Source organism: Kwoniella bestiolae, chromosome 1, assembly GCF_000512585.2.
Source record: "Kwoniella bestiolae CBS 10118 chromosome 1, complete sequence".
Classification (NCBI taxonomy): Eukaryota; Fungi; Basidiomycota; class Tremellomycetes; order Tremellales; family Cryptococcaceae; genus Kwoniella; species Kwoniella bestiolae.
In genome coordinates this window covers 5,800,501-5,817,829 of record NC_089241.1, presented here as the reverse complement: position 1 = coordinate 5,817,829, position 17,329 = coordinate 5,800,501, and the positions used below count along the sequence as shown (strand labels likewise).

Below are 17,329 nucleotides of genomic sequence, written 5' to 3'. Positions count from 1 at the left end.
CGCCGCCTATCACCGACACGCCGCCTTCGCCTTTAGACCCGAGAAGTACAGAACATGTGTTGAGCCCAATCTATCTTACTCAGCTACCTTAGTGACGTGCTCACATGCTTATCAAGCATACTAAACATACACCTCGAACCATATCTGAGATGACATCAATGGCAAATTACGCAGGTGTAGGTCTTTCTAGGGCGGTGCAAAGGATGGATGGCGAGTTCCTGTCACTGAGTGAGCTCACGGCGATCGAGTCGTCCAGTCCATACAACAGACCAATACCGCTATTTGCTGAATCAGCACGACATCGAAACTCATGTCAGATCATTGAGGAGCTTTCTCTCATCAGTATTGTTAAACAGGTTATGCATCTATTCGATCTATATCTACATTTACTATTCTATTGATCTATAAAGGTATATCTCAGAGATAGTGGTATAGATGAAGATGATGCGTTCATTAGATGGGAACGGTAAGGTATAGCAAAAAGAAAATCTCGTTATGATGAGATAACGATGTACAACGATCTCGGCTCAATCATCGACATGAAAGAGCCAAGTAAAAATCCACTCTTCCTTCCCCCATTCCCCTGAACAATTGAAAAGCTTTGTTGAAAGCTTTCACCAGAGAACTTATTGAAGTTCAGGCTCGACAGCGGCCTTCTGTTCTGTGGATAAGTTGGATTTGGGTCCGTCGTAGTATCTCCTACCTGCTGCGAAGTACCATATGAGGGAGAGGGCCATGACTGCTCCGGTGATTGGTGCCTATATCGAACGGACCATCGTCAGTGATTCTCAACTTGATTTTCTTCGAATACTCAAGAACACCCGAATATAAAGGAAGGAAGCGGAAACACAACCCACAGAATAGTTGAAGGTGTCCCAAGTAAGTGGCCAGGAAGCTGGGAAAGCTAGGATGGTCACTTCGAATAACGTCCATACGACCCTATGAAATAGGACACAGATGGGACACAGATGGTCAGCCGAGGATTCCTCGCAAGACAGCAATACACCAATCACTTACATGATGATGTTGACGTAAAGACCCCAACCTCGCATGTAGAATGGTCCAGGGGTGAATTTGACTTCTTCATGACCGTCGAATATCCTCCTGCAGACTACTGGAATGAGGTAAGACAAATCGAGTGCTACAGCGCACTGTTCACCCAGAGATTCAATAAGCTTGTGCTCAACCTGCGATGGTCGACAAGATGAAGATGTAGCGGAGAGAAGAAGGAGAACACACCATTGAGAAGATAGCATTAACAGCAGTCAAACTGGCAAAAGCCAATACACCCATCAAAACACTAATGGCAACTACGACCCAAACGGCGATGACGGGAGTTCTGGTAGTTTTGTTCATCCTGCCGAACAATCCTCGATCAGGGAAAGCACCATCTCGAGAGAAGGCGAAGACAGTTCGGGAGTTGGCTTGAAGAGCGGTTTGCACGGTGAATGCGGCGATGAGACTGAGTGGAATTGGACAGACATTCGCAAATTAGCGTTTGATACAACTGAAAGTTCGGTGGAGGGTATGATATGGTATACTCACCAGACAAATGACCATAGGACCATGGCTCCTGCTTTACCCATTCTCAAGTACATGATACCCAAGAAAGCATTACCGGATGGCCCGGGGAGATCAGCTACCTCTCCGGCGGTGACACAGAGGACGATGTTGAGGATCCATCCGATGGCCTATGGAGATATATAGCAAATGAGCCAAGGTCAAACTTCGTGGCAAAGCTAGCCCGAAGGAACAAATTGGTACGTACACCAGTATTGAGCACAGCTACGAAGATGGCTACAGGGGCAGCGATCGCCGCTCGATGGACTTCTTCACTGATGTGAGCGGCTGAGGAAGCAGAAGTATGATTTAGCAATCCGAGTTGAGCTAGGATGTATACCATCAACCCACCAGCATCATAGTCCGTCATCGTCCATTGGACCGAGAGCAAACCCATCAAAACAGCTAGACCATTAGAGGGCCATCCAGTACCATTGACAGTCTCGGTGAAGATGTAGCTTCCAGGGTGCATCTCCGACCTTGGTGTGCACGCTAACAAGGTGATTATAATGATGATTGCTGACCCGATGTTGATGAACACGAAATATCGGGTGAGTCTCGCTAGACCTGCCGTAGGTAACGAGCTATCACAGTCGAAGATATCCATCAGCAAAGTAAAGAAAAAGATGCTACTGATTCACGCATAGAGAGCATCTGTTATCGAGTTGTGATAGGTGATCTGAGACTTACTTGAGCAATCCGTGCATCACCAGTAAAGCGCAGAATAACAAAAACTGATGCCATACTTCGATCACGTAGGTCTCTCGACAGATAACCACGGCACCGAGGATCATCTGATTACCAGCATTCCATTTAGGTCAATAAGGTCCTTCCAGGCGCGTTAAAGTGGACTCACTCCTGATAAACCCCATTCTGTAGAAGCTACACCTGCGACCTGACCTAAGATATTGAGATAACCCGTAACCCAACCGACACTGTGTTATAAATACCTTCGCATTAGCTGCTAGTCGGCACAGATCCGATATGGCTATGCAGTCACTTACATAGGTCGGTAAGTTCTAGGTACAAGAGCAGCTGAAGCCTAATCCCAAAAACCAATCAGCTCTGTTTGATCTCCGAAAAGCAGAAGAGTAACTCACGGTGTACAATCCACCAGCAGTAGGATAAGCAGATACGATCTCAGCGATGGAAGCTCCCAAACTGATGTTCACTAAAGTCCAGTTTTATTACAGAACGTTAACACAAAGCTATCAGACGGAAATCTGTGAACAAAATGCGAATATGTCGCTTACTGATAGATCCTGCCAACCAACACCAAACTACCGAAGCTACACCACCATACGTAAGGGGAGTGGTGAAGGTAGTAGCGATGGATGCTGTCATACTACATATGAACCACTGTCAGCTAGACGCTCCCCATCTCAGCGGAGGGAAGAGGACCAGACGTACCCCATAATACTGTAAATCAGAATACAAATTCATCAGCGCCCAATCACCTACTCTGGCTACGGAATTTCCGGAAGACACTCACCTCATAGCAAAACTGAAAGTTTCAAGATTCCCAAACTCCCTCATGAACTCGGATTTGTACCTATAACGATACCAAATCATCAGCACCATCCCCAGCTTGCCTAGGAAGTTCCACATAAATGGACAGATACTTACCCCAATTTGGCGAGCAAGACCTCATCATCCACACTGCCCTTATCCAGACTAGCCCCGGCAGCACCTTCCATGGGGGTAGCTGCACCGCTCAGGTGGGGGAGGGGGGTTTCCCCATTATCGCCGTATTTCTCAAGGTCAGACATGTTGTTGAAAAGCAGATACAGCTGTTAATACCTCGAAAGTGGAGTGACAATGACGACGGACGATTATGCTGTTCGTCGGTTTGAAGGATTGATTATACACAATTATCACCGAGCACAGTTAACCGATAAGAGCAAAGTAAGAATGAGGCTGCAAGTACAGTGGTACGTCGTATAAAGGGAGGAAGGAAAAATCAACCTCGCTTGAGCTCATGGAGCCATCCTCTAAAAATGGCATCACGACTCTCGAGTACCTGAAAATAGTACAACACTTGTAATTTTCAATCCAAGCACGCGACTATCCTCTTCGTCCTATCAAATCACGTTATGCGCTAATCCCGGAAAGGAAGGGTAAAGGAAGTACAGGAGAGAAGAAAAGTAGTTCCGCGCGGTAGTTTTTACCCTGGATGTTTTGAAACCGGGTGTTCCTGGGCTATCAGATCTGTTGGTACACACGTGCGATCGATCGTCTGCTGTGGTGTCCAGAAGCTATCTATATCTAGAAGGGAGTGTCTCGTACTGTACATGCATTATAGAGCAATATGAATTGAGTAAGCACAAGATAAGGAGATAAGATGTAAGTGATAGGTGATATGATACAAGTCCAAGATGAATCGACTGAGTTTGTGAGTCCTTTCCCTCTCCTGAGTTAGGTCATTTCGACGATAAGATCTTCTAACAGAGTTTGGATGAACGATGTTTCAAGCTATTCCAAACTCAAATTTTCAGCTCATGCCATCTCACTGACAGGTAGATATCAAGAGAAGCTACATCGGACTGAATGGCCGCGTTGGGCATGATCTACTCACCGGGACGGACGTTCAGTTGTGCAAAATAGTGGGGTTCAGCTCCCCTTTGAAATATCCCCACTCAGATGGCGGTAAGATACGGTCGCCCCACTAACAAAACCGATAACAAGGATCTATCAGCTCTTTGATCGAGGTATGTCTGGCATGGATCCAGTTTACTCACCGTAGCGATATGACGATGCCCCAGAGCTTGACTCAGCACTTCGTAATCCCTCAACAATGCATCCGGAATGAAGAGCTAAATTATACGCATGATTAGACTCAAGCCAATGCGAAAAGATGCAAACTCACCTCAATGACAACCCCACCCTCAGACATCCACATCTGATGAGTCAGCCCGTTCCCATGAACCCCAATGATGACCTACAACAAAACAGGTCACACATAGAGGTTGGTCATCCACGATTAGTTAGTACAGGGTTGAATCGGATCATTAGTCACTCACATCAGCATCTTTGACAGCTTTCACCTGATATCTACAATCCATCTCTGCCAAGTGCGGCACGCCCACCACTGCCTTCCTCTCTTTCTCCAATCCTTTCAGAACGTCCAACAAACCCTTATGGTCCCCCTCAGTAAGCTTACGGTTCGTGTCCTGTCTATCCAGATAAACGATCTTGGGAATCTTATTCAGCGATTTCCCATATTGCTGACGAGTAGGAGGGATAGCCAAACCCAAGTTGTGAAGCAGGGCTTCGCGATATGGTGTGAAGAACGGTGGAGGGGGTGCGGGGAGCTCCGAGAAGATGGGTAATGCCATTTTGTTCCATTCATTCGCAATGGGATTATGGCGGTGAGAAGCGTATCGATCGACGATGACCACTAGCCAGTTTGGGATGATCAGTATCGACAAGTCCTCACCAGTTCAAGTCTTGATCAAGAGGCATGACATTCGAACAGCTTACCTTTTTCAAAACCAACCCAATCACCCTTCTCACTCCACCTATCCCACTGATCTTTCTCTACCAAATCCTTCCCGAACATCCCACTGACCATCACTTCGTTTATCCCATAACCATCTTTCCAGTTCCCCTCCCACGGGATCATCAACCTCGGTATTGACTTTGCATCTTCAACGGAACGTGCAAGGGAGAGCGCGGTGATACCGCCCAGTAGGACTTCCGCAGCGAAATGGTGGAACCAACTGAGGTATGACCAGTTCCACTGGTCCGCTCCGTCATTTAGAAAGACTATCAACCAGAAAACCAATCAATGACAACAAGGAGATAATCTCGTCAGCTCGATTACTCAGTTCGATTACTACTCTATGTGAGATAAAGGGCGGCGAGTGACCCACGAGTCTGGCCTTTGAGGAACCGTATCTCGCCGTCAAGCTCTCGGAACAATTCTTGTTGGGTCGTTATGGGAAGGAGGACTGTATCGTGCGGACCAGACATGATTGTATCTCTGTCTGGGAAGGGTTGGGTATCTATAGTCGTATTATCTTGAAATGCATCTAGCCATGATACTCAATCAGTACATCCCAGTGCTTCACACGTCTCAAGAGGATATTGGCCGGGATTGGACCATGCAAAGGTGTGTCGGTTGGGTGAGAGTCCACTCACAGAAAGTACCATTCCTGTACCACAGTTGCTCGAACACGTAGAAACCCGATACACCCCCTGTCAACTTTGTTGGTCTGTTGGCTTCATAGTCGGTTGACATGTTAACCTGTGGAGATATTTAGCCAAATGGTTTACTAAAGAATGCAGACGATGACCCACCAATTGATCGTAATCATCATTTCCAATACCCAGCCCCAGCCAGTCCGAGTGATATATACCTATCGAAGAAACAAAGAGGAGCAGACAACCTATCACCCAACCATTAATCAATGTTACCAATCCCACATCCTATCCTACGATCTCAGCGCTGTGATCAAACCGAACCAACGCACAAGATAATACGAAGAGTGTATGTAGCCTCCTGCGTTTGGGTTTGGAGCCGATGGCGACATAGTGTTGATCTTCGTCCGTGCTGGAAAGTGATGGTATCCAACGCATCATCAGGGATTTATACCTCTTGGGTATTTATGGTCGATGATAGTGTTTATGGATGGAGTTGGGGTTGTACAATTGTGCTGAAAGAACATGATAACATTACTAGGATTTCGAGTACAGTATAGTATACCTCAATCAAAGGGGTGCTCCAGTCCAATCCTCGTTTCCGATCATAACTTATATCCAAACAAACATACTGTAAGTTAGTCAATCAGCGCTACTGTGTGTAAGTAAACACGGCGATGTGTGCATACCCAGATCAGATCCACACACAGACCACTTTAATCAAACATAACATCTTGTATATAACACTCCTTCCTTTGGATCTGAGACCTGCTTTGGTTGACTGACTAGTACAGTATTGCACTGCCTCGTCCGAGCGCAAAGATACCGTGCGCACGTTGACTTACTGCACACACCATGGTAACAACATTGCCATGAGATCGTTCTCACTCGCAGATATGCATACGAGGCATATGAAATATGATATGATATGATAGATGATAGATGATAGATGATAGATGATAAATGACAGATGACAGATGACAGATGATAAAAGATAATAGCCTATAATACAACTTGATAGTTCGTTAATTTCAAATACAACAAATCTTCTATGAAGTCTTTGCTCAGCTAGAACATCCATCACCGATTACACCGTCAGCCTCATATCGTTCCTTATAAGCGTCAGATGTAGTGCGACTCACCGTTATATTCCGGTCGTTAGCTTCGTCAGGACGAGACGCAAGTAATTTACCAGGTTCGTTCTCCCATTCTTGTTTAGTGTATATCTGGCTGTCAAGCTGTACCATTCCCGTCAGCCATCGCAGGTCAAGTTGAGAGAATGAGTAAACTTACAATAGCTATATGTTCGTGTCCTACCACTTGAGCTATTAATTGATAATCTCTCAAAAACACCCCCGGTGGGAATATCTACATTACCACGATATACCCAAGATCAGCAATCCTGATAGCTTCTGCAGTTCATCCCGATAACTCACCTCGATGATTATCCCCCCAGGAGCCATCCACACCTGATGAGTCAACCCATTCCCATGTACACCAATTATGATCTACACATAGACCCGTCAGCCAGATCTTGCTCAAGGGATATGACAGACCCCACTCACATCAGCATCAGCAAACAACCTAATCTGATCCCCATAACTCATCTCCTCCAATCTGCCCACCTGAATCTTTGCTTTTCCTCTATGATCCAGCCCATCCAGCACATCCAGCAAATCATCGTGCGTGCCATTTAAAAGCCTCCGGGAAGAAGATTGTCTATCCACATAAACGATCTTCGGAATCTCGTGCAGCGCAGTACCGGTTTTATGACGGTGGAGACTCTGGATGTTCATATATCCCAGGAACCGATCTCGGTAAGGTGAGAATATCGATTCTACCCCCTTGCTCGAGGAGGGATCCGGAGGGGGAATGGAGGGTAAGAGGGAGAATACGTCTAATGCCATCTTGTTCCATTGGTTGGCCAGGGTGTTGTATAGGTGGGAAGACCAGCGGTCAATTATGACGACTATCCATGATGGGATATCAGCTCTCCCTCCGACATAGTATGATGTAGCGATTGTTGAGCATCACTTACCCCTCTCGAATCCTACCCAATCACCATGATCTGTAGTCTCATTCCACCGCTGAGCATCGACAAAACCTGATTTATCCGTTTATCGTCAGTCCATCCCATCTTCCCTCTGCTCACGGAGGATGATAGAAGAGTGAGGCCAACGTACGATGATCAAACAACCCTTTCACAATAGGCTCATTCAGGCCATAAGCATCTCTCCAATCCTCCTCCCAAGGAATAAACAACCACTGTCTATCATATATCTCTTGATCCATCCTATACGCCGAATATCGCTCTACATTATTTACCTGCCGATACTGATCTTTCTCTTGTTTCTTATCTTCCCGCGATCCCAATGGTAATAATGCGATGTTGTTCCCTGCTCTTACTAGATCCAACGATGCTATACCTCCCAAAAGGGATTCAGCGAGGAAATGATAATGGTGAAATTCCCAGTTGAACCGTTTGTTCAGCGACCTCGGTATGACCCTCCGATCGAGGTTTCCATTCTCATCTTCATCTGTGGTGGTGGGAGGGGAATAAGTCGGTACATCGACGTTCATCCATACTGCGTGGGCGAGCAGACAACACCATTAGTATATTCATTTATGTAAAGCATACAGCAGACATCAAATTGAAACTCACTCGTCTCATCATGATAACATCTCATAATCCCCTTCGCGTCCGGACCGTCATTATCGAAACTCGGTGATTCAGATAACGGCCTGACGTTTACTGGGTTCTTTCCTATGGATATGGCATCAAGGGGCGGCAAGGTGATCTGATCAGGCTGGTCTGTGAAGATATCTAACAGGGGATAAAGCAAGCGGGTCAGTGGTGTTTCTCCATCTGCGAGGCAGGGTGAGTGAGTTTTGCGAGAATATAGGTTTGTGTCTTTCCTTAGGTAGGTCGTCTTTAAGTGCAGGAAGGAGGATAATCCTATGAAAAGGGTAATGTTGCGTTAGGACTCACAAAATTCCCCAGACTTATACCATATTCTATCAAACACGTAGAACCCCGGTAAACCACCTACAATCCCTCCCTGTCCATGACATCTCGTCTCTGCTTGTCCGCTTGATGAGCTCTCATATTTGATCTCTAGGTTGAGGTGGAGTGACTAGATGAAACAGGGGAGCAGGAAGATGAATTAGCAATCAGGATGCAAGCGAGGGCAAATGATAGCTACAGCTCCAGCTCCAGCTCCACCTACTCACCTCGTCTTTTGTGTCTTGGAAGAGATGATCCGCCCCTCCGAAGTAGAATAGCGTCGATAGACCTAGGAAGAGTAATATACCTGTGAAGTGATCCGAAGATAAGCGTAATCAGTCTATGGGATTCTCAAGTATCTTTGCAAGGAGATGAGGAAAGGAAAAGTATTTAAGAGAGAGTAAGACGAGTGCGTCATTCCAGACTGTTTACAGTCTGGTCAAACCAAAGATAAAGATAAACTTTGAACTTCACTCACCCCAAATGATATTCCGCGGTATCCTCTTCCTCCTATAACTATCGAGATCACCTAGATATTGATATGGATGATGGAACTTGTACATTATATTATATCATCGGTTCGTGCCGAGGACATGGGTGGTCTATGATCTATAGTCTATGGTATATGATGGGAGTAGGGTATATTCGATTCGATGTTAACTGATGTTGAAAGTCGGGTTCGATGTATGGAGACCAAGGTGCTTTACTGTAAGTGTTAGAAGATCAAGAGAAGCACAGTAGACATGATATCAAAGAGCGAGTACAAGAAACATGGCTAAAGAGGAATGGATGATTCATAATGTTCGAAAGGGACCGTTCAATACAACATGAAGTAATGAAGTTAACAAATTAAGCGCTCAGCTCGTCCTTCAAACTCGGATGGTGTGCCCAACACACAAGAGGTAGGAACATACAGTATCAGCGAATGCATCCCTTGCCCTTGCTCCGTGTAGGTTTTCTTACGAGTGACGGTGGAGCAAGAGAGAGAGGGTAGAGAGGGATCCAACGTAAGATACGCTTAAACACACGAGACCAAATACAAAGTACGCGCCAAGATAGCGAGGTAGAACCGCGGATAACCTAAGATCACGATTAATCAAATTAAAAGGAATTCCTTTGCTTGTCCCTCAGTGCTCCCTGAAAAAACAAAAGACAAAGACACCGTGCAAAGGAGAGGGAATCTCAGTGGATACTGTACTGCATATGACAGTGCATAGTGGATCCCCCTGGGACACCGATTGAGGCTCGGTCAGCTTTCAGCTTGCGCTATTCGGTCGTACAGTTGTGTATGCATTGTACAAGTACAGTATATTGCATATCGGGGTGGATGCGAATATACAGCGTGTTGTGCTGATTGACTATAATATATAACGATGCATATTTCATTTGTCATATCCTCGTGACACGGACATGACCTGTTTATAATCTACAATACACAATCGACGATTTGTGACTTTACTACCTGACGGCCAATGTGGACCCATTTGAACCAACACCGATCAATACTTATGACCCACCCTATCAGAACAGTTTCTACTATCATTCTACCAATACAAATGAAATGAATCTAACACAAACCTCAAATCCCTTCGCCACGGAGATCACTCCTCACTCCCTCAATCTAGTCCCAAGCACACCCAAACAAACATCCGGCAACTCCCTCTCCTCCTCCTCATCGTTCTTGGAGAGATTCCACCGTTCCTCCATACCCCCCTCGCACGGCATGGCAATCATAACTCCCACCATGACGTCCTCCCCCACCTCCGGTATACTAAACACAGCTTTCTGGGTAGGTATCAGCGTCGATGTGGGACGATGGGTCAGTCCAGGCCGTTGAGCGGTGGTACTACTAGTAGCGGTCATCGGACGAGAGGACCAGAGGGATCTGAAGTATGCTCCGGGGGTTAGTTGAGGAGGAATGTCGATGGGTGCTTGTACAGGGGCGGGGAGGGCGGGGTCTGTGGTGGTGTAATGGAGGATTGAGAGGGGCTAGTAGCGTAGTTCAGAGATGTCAGCGACAAAGCAACAATATTTGGATATATGTATTCCAGAATGAATTTGCTTCGGGCATTAGTGCCAGTAGGTTTCCAGTCATCTTTACATGCAGATGATGGTGCCCTGAAGACATAGCAAATGTATAGCGAAAGTTTGCACTCACAGTCAACTCATCCCACCCATCCTTATCTACCATCCCCACCCCCTCTCCCTCTGCGTCTTCATCCCTCAACAACCCAGCCTTCTCATCATCCCTCCACATCTCGCTCTCCCACATCGTAGGCATCAACCCATGATTCTTCTCCTTCTTATTCCGATTATTTCGTCTAGGTATCAACCCAAGCGCAGCAGCAGCGTCGGTGGGCATGGCCTCTCCCCTCCTTAGTGCCTCTTCGACACGACGGTGGAATCTTCTTCGGAGGATGTACGCTCGTATGAGGAGACCGGAGGAGATTAGGCCGAGAACGAGGATGGTTATTAGGAATGTGAATAGGTAGAGGGTTGTTGAGCCGCTGTGCGTAGGAGACGAGTTAATATTGTATAATTGAGCCTTAGAGATACAGCAAGAAGAGAGCAGTGTATTGATGATATAAATGTAGATATGTATCCTGGGAATAGGATAGACTGGTATGGGAAGGAATGACTCACCCTCCTGGATTACTATTATACACCGGAGAAGTCTGCGTCGAGGTATTCTGAGTGGTGGTGCTAGAAGCAGCCTGACGCTGAGCGAGGGTGGGCATCTTGACTACCGTATTTTCTTTCGTTCAGTTTCAATGAAATTGGGTGACGTAGATGTAAGGTGATACTTGTCACTTCGATATCTCGGCCTACCGATCCGATCGTCTTGGTATCTTCTTATGGTACTTGATGATCGATGCGTCCAGCGCAGTGTGGATGAGACCGTATGCAATCCTGCTGCTCTGTTATAGGATGATAGCCAGACGAGACGAGGAGTAGAGAGGCGAAAGAAGAAAGAGGAAGAAGCGATGCAAAGTATTCGTATGGATGGAATGCCTACGAGGTCAAAGTCACGAATGAACCGGACTAATCCTTGGCACATCCGACCGATGGTCATCCTCATGGCCATAAAACATGCTCATACACCGACTCATGGCCCCCGTTTTTAGCTCAGGGCAAATATTCACTAGATGTCGGCCATCACCGTCTTTCGAAGTCAGACAGGAAGTTTACGTAACACAAAGGTAGACTGACGATTACGGCTCGGCAACGAAAATAGAATAAGACCTCGCTCGAGTTGGAATATGACGATAGACGGAGGATAGTGATGTTGACATGATATTAAATCAAGCAAACCTCTTCACTATAGACATACATGATATCAGCCTGATTGCCAAGCTTGAAGATACCGTCCAAGATAGCAACACCATGGCTTCAGTCAAGATATTCAGTCTGGCCGTCAAAGTGAGTCTTTGTTCTCTGACGTGGACAGAGTGGAGGTTGTCCATGAGCTAATATTTGGTTGGGATCAGACACTGGCTAAGCCTATAGCGAATACGATAAAAGCGCAAGCTGCTCAGTGAGCTCTATCCCTTTTTATGAATGATTCCATCAGTTCCTCTCAGCTGCATCTCCTGTTATTCGTGATACAATCACATGACTAACCATGTTGGGCGAATGACAGACACGATACATTCAAGAACATCTGTATAGGCTTAGCACAGGTCAGTCAGCTTTCGCTAATGCATCGTCTCTGCGAGGAACAAAGCTGATTCCAGAGTGGAACAGCGGATGCACCGTACAGAAGCGAGGATGAGAATGGGACTACTCAACGCAGAGTCTGGTCAGATAAAACCTCTGAACGATGCTAGGTGGGTCGGGTCACACCTTTTTGCCTATCGTCGACCCTCAGACATCCTAGACGTATCTCAACCCATCATGAGGGCAGCATTGGCCCAGAACCGAGATCTCAATGTATATCTTTGATGCCCAAATGAGGAATCACAGCTAACTCAAGTGTACCATGACGACAGAGCAATCCAAAACGGCGCCACAACCTTAGCAGAGACCTTCCTATTCCTCGTCGGAGCAGGTCTTATAGTGGGCGAGTCGTACAGATCATCGCGGAAGGAGGAGAAGCGTCGTGATGCCGTGCAGGACAGGTTGCACGAGTTGGAAAGTGAGGTGAAGCGGTTGAATGATGAGTTGGATGGGAAGGTGGAAGGAGGCTGGAGAGAGGGGATAGGGGAGGTGAGGGAGAGGTGAGTCGATACGCATCTTTCTGATCATCTGCTCGAATGGAGGGGAAGGGATGGGACAGGATGGGAAGTACATGGTCAAAGGATCGGGAGGTGGCAAGCTGAACAAAACGAATACTCGATAAAATTTCTGCGGAGAGTGGCTGACGAGTGCATCGAGGGTACTGAGTCAAAGATTACTTTCCACTCTGGTGATGTAGACGTCGAAAGGGAAAGACATAGATGACACTACAGATTCTGGGATGTACAGCTTGAAGATCCATTCCGCTGACCTATTCGTCCGTTCCTTATCTCACAGGAGCGACAACATCGAAAAGATATTGGATACGATAGTCAACAACGGTCTGAAAGCTGGTTGGTTATCGCTCGGACACAAGGAACAAGGCGAGATTTTGCCGTTGTTGGAAGCTTCGAGGGCTGAAGAGGGGTTGAGTACCTCTGCGTTCCGGATACAGGGTGGAGAAGGGGCGATATCGGGGCAAGATCAGTAACATAAGCTCAAGACAGTGAATGTTGATTGGATAGACAGTAGACCTTGGGTGGTCAGCTCGAATAGCATCAGATGAGTGGTCGAAGAAGTATCATAGTATAATCATAGCATTGCATTGCATATCACGTATCTCCAATAACCCCTGTATGCTCGTCTTCTCAAGTCGAGCGGCATGTCGTGCTCGTGCCGCGGAGATCTTGTGTCTTCATGCTCTTCTGCCGATCATTTCAGATTGCATAACAGCGCAATCCCCTCTTCATTCCGCCATTTTACCATTTCATGCCATTGCACAACTCAACTCCCAGAAGTGACTGTCGCATACCTATCAAACACCGAGTGACAGAGTGACCTGTTATCCACAATTTAAATCCGGGGTAACGCCACTGACGTGCCATACTCGTACCAGACGATTTAGGAGATTTTGTGCCACATCACCTCGAAACGCCGAAAAGGGGGGGTTTGTGGTTAATCGGATTAAATAGGATTGTTCAGGATGATTAGGATATTCCTAATGGGATTAGAGGTATGAGACAGAAAGGCATTTGAACCGGTTTGTAGGAATCACGGGGGATCCTAATGGTCCATAAGGAGTATTTTCTAATTCGGTTCAATCCAATACGATAAGTAGGGAAGTAACTCTGTTCAGGGTAAAAGTGAAGCATCCATCCCATCTGGAACTGAACGCAGACGCAACACAACGAAAAGCAACAGGTAATCTTAACATCCATCTATCCTATCATACAGTACTCATACAGTAACATCCTCCCTCACTCACTCACTTGCATATCAATCTCGCATCGACACCTCGTTCCAGAGCAGCAGCAGAAGAGCAGAAATCGAGTGATTTGGTCATACTTTCTTGCTGAGTGAGTTGACACCCAAACCCAAACAAAACACCTTACCACGCCTTTTCCACTCTTTTCACACCTCATCCGTCTGATCATACCAATCCTTTCATCTCACATATACATCTCTCTCTACTCGAACCATTCCAATTCCATTCCACTTGGCAATCATAAGATATCGTATATACACACTCGCATCCTAGAGATCCATACCATTGGACCAGGAGCATACAGTAGACTGACAATCTACCGCACAGATCATCGACCCATCCCAACCAATCCCTAGATTCTCAAGGAAATCGGAAGTAGACCGACCATCACCCATCACCTCACCTCCCTTCAACCTCCTTCCATCCCGTACATTCATTCCTTCTCATACCTCATACCGCCAGAAGCAGTGTCATTCAACTGGAATCTCATATCCTCCACCTCAGAAGTAACACTTTGTCCCGCTTTACTCCCGTGTCTTTCAACCTTCATATTCACTAGAATAGGTGCGTATTTACCCCTGCTCTTTCTTCTCCACTTGAGTCCATGAGCTGACTTCAAGTCACCGCAATTACCACTATCTTTCGTATCGTCTCGTCGCTTATCACGTCGCCCTGCAGATCTCCCATAGAAGAATATCAATCAATTTCAAAATGGCTGATTTCGTTAAACTCTCCATCTTCGGTACTGTGAGTGGTTCACCTATCCTCCTCCCGCATACCTGGCACTTCATGTTATACACATCATGCTCGTCTGTCATCATATGCAGGACAGTTTGCGTCATGCCATTCTTGTTTCTCGCGAAAAGCACAAACAGCTAATACAGTGGCGAAATAGGTGTTCGAAGTGACCACCCGTTATGTCGACTTGCAACCTGTTGGTATGGGTGCTTTCGGACTTGTCTGGTACGTCACCCTTGTTCTTTTACGTGTGGAAGAAATGAATTGTACTGATAGTCACAATCTTGTTGTTCTCCCCCTCTGTTCTCCTTATCCTCGGTCCTACCCACACTTCCACGCCAACAGCTCCGCCAAAGATCAACTCTCAGGTACCTCAGTAGCTATCAAGAAGATCATGAAGCCCTTTTCCACGCCCGTGTTGAGTAAAAGAACTTATAGGGAGTTGAAGTTGCTCAAACATCTCAGGCATGAGAACGTAAGTCGACTATCATCAGTCTAGCCATGTAATCTCTCTTCACGTTCCTCTCGCCCCGTCTGTGCTTGGCATCGTGCTGATTGTTCGCATTGAAATCTAGATTATCTCCTTGAGTGATATCTTCATCTCTCCTCTTGAGGATATGTAAGTTGACCCGCGATCCCAGATCAAGACTATCGAAGTTGAACTGATCATTTCTTTTTCCACACAGCTACTTCGTCACCGAACTCCTTGGTACCGACTTGCACCGATTACTCACCTCTCGACCACTCGAAAAGCAATTCATCCAATATTTCCTGTACCAGATCCTCCGGGGTTTGAAATACGTCCATTCAGCTGGTGTAGTCCACAGGGATTTGAAACCTTCGAATATCTTGGTCAATGAGAACTGTGATTTGAAGGTGAGTCTGATCTTTTGCAATCGATCCTTGCGTTCCCTACCGAACGTATCAATGATCAGTCTTTTCCATTCACACGTCGCTTTCACTATTGAACTAAGCTGATCTATGTTGTACCCTTCCAGATCTGTGATTTCGGTCTCGCCCGTATTCAAGATCCCCAAATGACGGGTTATGTGTCCACTCGATACTACCGAGCCCCAGAGATCATGTTGACATGGCAGAAGTACGATGTTGCCGGTGAGTTGTGATATTCACATGTTCACAGATGTCTCAGCAAGAATAATCAACTGACTTAACTCTCTACTGCGTAGTCGATATCTGGAGTACAGGTTGTATCTTCGCTGAGATGTTGGAAGGAAAGCCATTGTTCCCAGGAAAGGATCGTGAGTTGATGACAGCTTTGTAAAGTGATTTTGTCTCGAGCATACAAGCTGATTTCCCATCTCACGCACAGACGTCAACCAATTCTCCATCATCACCGAATTACTCGGTACTCCGCCTGATGATGTTATCCAAACCATCGCTTCTGAGAACGTGAGTTGTTTCCTCCAAGTCGGGGAATTAGAAATTAGCTAAACCCCGCCTCTTAGACCCTCCGATTCGTTCAATCTTTACCTAAGAGGGAGAAAGTCCCATTCGCTACGAAATTCCCCAATGCTGATCCTCTCTGTAAGTGAGACTTTCACCTCACCACCTCGTTGAAATTGTAGCTGAACTTCCACCGCAGCCCTCGACCTATTAGAAAAGATGCTTGTCTTCGACCCACGAACACGTATCTCAGCCGCCGAGGGATTAGCCCACGAATACCTCGCACCATACCACGACCCCACTGACGAGCCCTCCGCTGCCGAGGTGTTCGATTGGTCTTTCAACGATGCTGATTTGCCTGTGGATACTTGGAAGGTCATGATGTATTCTGAAATTTTGGGTGGGTCTTAGCTGCCTACTGATCATTCTCGTTAAAGTGCTTTAGCTGATCATATCTTCTGTGTTGAATGCAGACTTCCACAACCTAGGTGATATCTCAAACAATGAAGCTGAGGGTCCCGTGGTCGGTGAGGTCCCTCCTGCACCTGCATCATAAGTTGGATATCATCGAGTCGGACAAATGCAAGAAACATCAGAACGGAGACAAAGGTGCATTATTACAGGAGATCTTTTTTAGAACAAAGAATGCTTGTGTCTTTCATTTTTCAGGTTCCCTCCCATTATAGTCATCATTGTTTATACTTTTAAACTTCAATTTGGGGTAAATGCCAACTTTCATCGATTCATCGAAACCTTTAAATTCTCGACCCCCCTCCAACTCAAAAATGTAGTAATTAATCAGAACTTCCAATCATCCTAGAACCTTCTTCTCTTCCCTCTATTCTCGTTTCTCTTTTCTATTAGAATTCCGGTTGATTTTTGATACTTTCCCATCTCATCATATACATTTCAAGTTGAAAATACAAAAAGAAAGTCAAAAATATACAAAGCGATTGTCATTTTTCATGCAAGATGGATAAACACGTAGCATCGTCGGTCGACAT

General features: G+C 46.1%; 6 protein-coding genes across 6 annotated transcripts; 2 read left to right on the top strand and 4 right to left on the bottom strand.

The window, feature by feature from the left end:
• Window positions 1–626: 626 nt before the first annotated feature.
• Window positions 627–3,329, bottom strand: I302_102179 (uncharacterized protein; the record flags this gene model as incomplete). Its single annotated transcript, XM_019187556.1, has 14 exons — window positions 627–758; window positions 858–939; window positions 1,018–1,151; window positions 1,240–1,462; window positions 1,546–1,691; window positions 1,769–1,848; window positions 1,912–2,144; window positions 2,251–2,354; window positions 2,417–2,495; window positions 2,565–2,602; window positions 2,661–2,731; window positions 2,814–2,905; window positions 3,053–3,112; window positions 3,187–3,329. 14 exons carry the CDS (start codon window positions 3,327–3,329, stop codon window positions 627–629), a joined length of 1,617 nt encoding a protein of 538 aa, XP_019050434.1.
• An 818-nt stretch (window positions 3,330–4,147) lies between these two features.
• Window positions 4,148–5,800, bottom strand: I302_102178 (uncharacterized protein; the record flags this gene model as incomplete). The annotated part of the gene is made up of 7 exons (XM_019187555.2): window positions 4,148–4,225; window positions 4,299–4,373; window positions 4,427–4,498; window positions 4,581–4,957; window positions 5,041–5,325; window positions 5,433–5,591; window positions 5,701–5,800. The coding sequence occupies 7 exons, from the start codon at window positions 5,798–5,800 to the stop codon at window positions 4,148–4,150; spliced, it is 1,146 nt and encodes a 381-aa protein (XP_019050433.2).
• A 902-nt stretch (window positions 5,801–6,702) lies between these two features.
• On the bottom strand, window positions 6,703–9,267 carry I302_102177 (uncharacterized protein; the record flags this gene model as incomplete). The annotated part of the gene is made up of 11 exons (XM_019187554.2): window positions 6,703–6,768; window positions 6,843–6,938; window positions 6,994–7,068; window positions 7,137–7,208; window positions 7,266–7,669; window positions 7,739–7,804; window positions 7,884–8,285; window positions 8,363–8,524; window positions 8,690–8,834; window positions 8,932–9,011; window positions 9,183–9,267. The coding sequence occupies 11 exons, from the start codon at window positions 9,265–9,267 to the stop codon at window positions 6,703–6,705; spliced, it is 1,653 nt and encodes a 550-aa protein (XP_019050432.2).
• Window positions 9,268–10,312: 1,045 nt separating this feature from the next.
• On the bottom strand, window positions 10,313–11,442 carry I302_102176 (uncharacterized protein; the record flags this gene model as incomplete). The annotated part of the gene is made up of 3 exons (XM_019187553.1): window positions 10,313–10,693; window positions 10,863–11,211; window positions 11,348–11,442. The coding sequence occupies 3 exons, from the start codon at window positions 11,440–11,442 to the stop codon at window positions 10,313–10,315; spliced, it is 825 nt and encodes a 274-aa protein (XP_019050431.1).
• Window positions 11,443–12,088: 646 nt separating this feature from the next.
• Window positions 12,089–13,409, top strand: I302_102175 (uncharacterized protein; the record flags this gene model as incomplete). The annotated part of the gene is made up of 6 exons (XM_019187552.1): window positions 12,089–12,124; window positions 12,193–12,239; window positions 12,345–12,384; window positions 12,449–12,531; window positions 12,694–12,921; window positions 13,217–13,409. 6 exons carry the CDS (start codon window positions 12,089–12,091, stop codon window positions 13,407–13,409), a joined length of 627 nt encoding a protein of 208 aa, XP_019050430.1.
• Window positions 13,410–14,894: 1,485 nt separating this feature from the next.
• On the top strand, window positions 14,895–16,881 carry I302_102174 (mitogen-activated protein kinase HOG1; the record flags this gene model as incomplete). The annotated part of the gene is made up of 11 exons (XM_019187551.1): window positions 14,895–14,930; window positions 15,079–15,146; window positions 15,267–15,396; window positions 15,497–15,540; window positions 15,608–15,797; window positions 15,920–16,034; window positions 16,109–16,180; window positions 16,252–16,331; window positions 16,388–16,466; window positions 16,525–16,725; window positions 16,799–16,881. The coding sequence occupies 11 exons, from the start codon at window positions 14,895–14,897 to the stop codon at window positions 16,879–16,881; spliced, it is 1,098 nt and encodes a 365-aa protein (XP_019050429.1).
• Between the last annotated feature and the right edge of the window lie 448 nt (window positions 16,882–17,329).